The sequence below is a fragment of the Orbicella faveolata genome, unplaced genomic scaffold (genome assembly GCF_042242905.1).
Source record: "Orbicella faveolata isolate gen_17 unplaced genomic scaffold, um_ofav_v1 contig_34, whole genome shotgun sequence".
In the NCBI taxonomy this organism is placed as follows: Eukaryota; Metazoa; Cnidaria; class Anthozoa; order Scleractinia; family Merulinidae; genus Orbicella; species Orbicella faveolata.
Window position 1 is genome coordinate 8,908,536 of NW_028301563.1, and position 1,465 is coordinate 8,910,000.

The 1,465-nt window shown below is 34.5% G+C and overlaps 1 protein-coding gene across 1 annotated transcript in view; it reads right to left on the minus strand.

Annotated features, from left to right (window-relative positions):
- Positions 1 to 358: 358 nt before the first annotated feature.
- LOC149104625 (uncharacterized) overlaps positions 359 to 1,465 on the minus strand; it is a 26,460-nt gene continuing 25,353 nt past the window's right edge. The window contains exon 16 of the mRNA XM_089270810.1: positions 359 to 1,465. This exon is cut by the window's right edge and continues 325 nt beyond it. Within this exon, the coding sequence (XP_089126936.1) occupies positions 1,429 to 1,465 (37 nt within the window). The 3' untranslated portion in view covers positions 359 to 1,428.

The following is a 1,465-nucleotide window of genomic DNA, read 5'->3' on the forward strand; positions in this document are numbered from 1 at the left end:
TGTTTCTATTAATTGATGTGTCTTGTCTTTTATTTTTGAACGTGTCAGTGACCAACACGATAGCATATGCTTCTTTGGTCACTGAGCACATTTTGTTTTGGTTTTATTATTATTATATTTTCCTTATTTTAATTAATGAATTTTTTGTAATAGTGTGCGATAGTGAAATATGTCTGTAAATAGTGTCAATTAATAAAAATCTGAATCTGAATCTGAATCACGAGAAAAGAACAAGCCATTTCACATTTCACGGGAAAAAAATTAGGACATTCGCGAATCACGAAAATACCCTTTACCACCTTTCAATCTGTAGTCTGTTTTCACCATCACTAGCAAAAAAAAAAAAAAGAAGACAAACTGACAGTTTTCTGCATATCTTCTTTATTTAGGTTTCTCAATCTAGTTTTCAATACCACTATGAATCTTACAGCAAATTCGTCTTTAATTTCTAGCGAAATTATCAAGTTTTGTTCTTTAACGTTCTCTACAGTAGTAAGCCTAATCGCTCTTTTCATCAGCTACGGTTTAAATCACATGAACCTATTTAAATTTCATGATTGTGGAGCGCGGACTCAATCTGGGCACACCGACTAAAGAAAAGCGGCGGGAACATGCATATGACCAGTGTAGTATGGTATTGTGTCACAGTAAAAGTAAAGCAATACTGAATCTCACCTGAGGTCTCTTCGATACAGAATACGGAAGGAGCACTGACTCGTCCCATTTCGCTTCTTGTGTCGTAGAGGGCGATGGTCGAGAAACATGCAGTCCGAGTGATACTTCGCGTGATCGTTCAATGGAAGCAGTCAAGTCAGTAGGTAACATTAGCGTTGTGGCTTGCGACTCTTAATCAATTTTCTATGGTGCTCGAAATGTCTAGCTCTACCTATATTTTAACTTGTGAATCATCACCACGAGGAAAAAACGCAAAAATGTATAAGAAATATGGTGCCCTTTAGACTAATGATTAAACTACCTTCTATTTCTTTGTTTGTCTGTTTGTTTTGTTTTGTTTTGTTTTGTTTTGTTTTTTTGACTCAAGTAACTACTTCTGAACCGTGTACTTATTACAAAACTGATTATATGCCATCAGTAAACCTCAAAAAACCATGTCATGGATTGACTATATTCCATATTCCTTATTAAGAAAAACTGAAAATTATAAAAATGTATATTTGTTAGCTGTATAACATGTAATTTACTAGTATTTACTCTAGTACAGGTATAATCAATGTAGGATAGCGATTGATAAGCAATGTGTACCACGTTAAACTAGCTAAAGATAGAGAAACTGTTTCTTTTTTTTCAGTGCAGAGGTGGACAGAATTGAAGTATCGACGTTTCTGAGTCACTTCTAATCGTCTTTCTTTTTTTTGGTAAAATTTAAGGTTTACTTACTACGTTCATGTAATAACTCTATTTTTTGACTTAGTCAGTGCCACAATAGCGGAGAGAACAGGTCGGT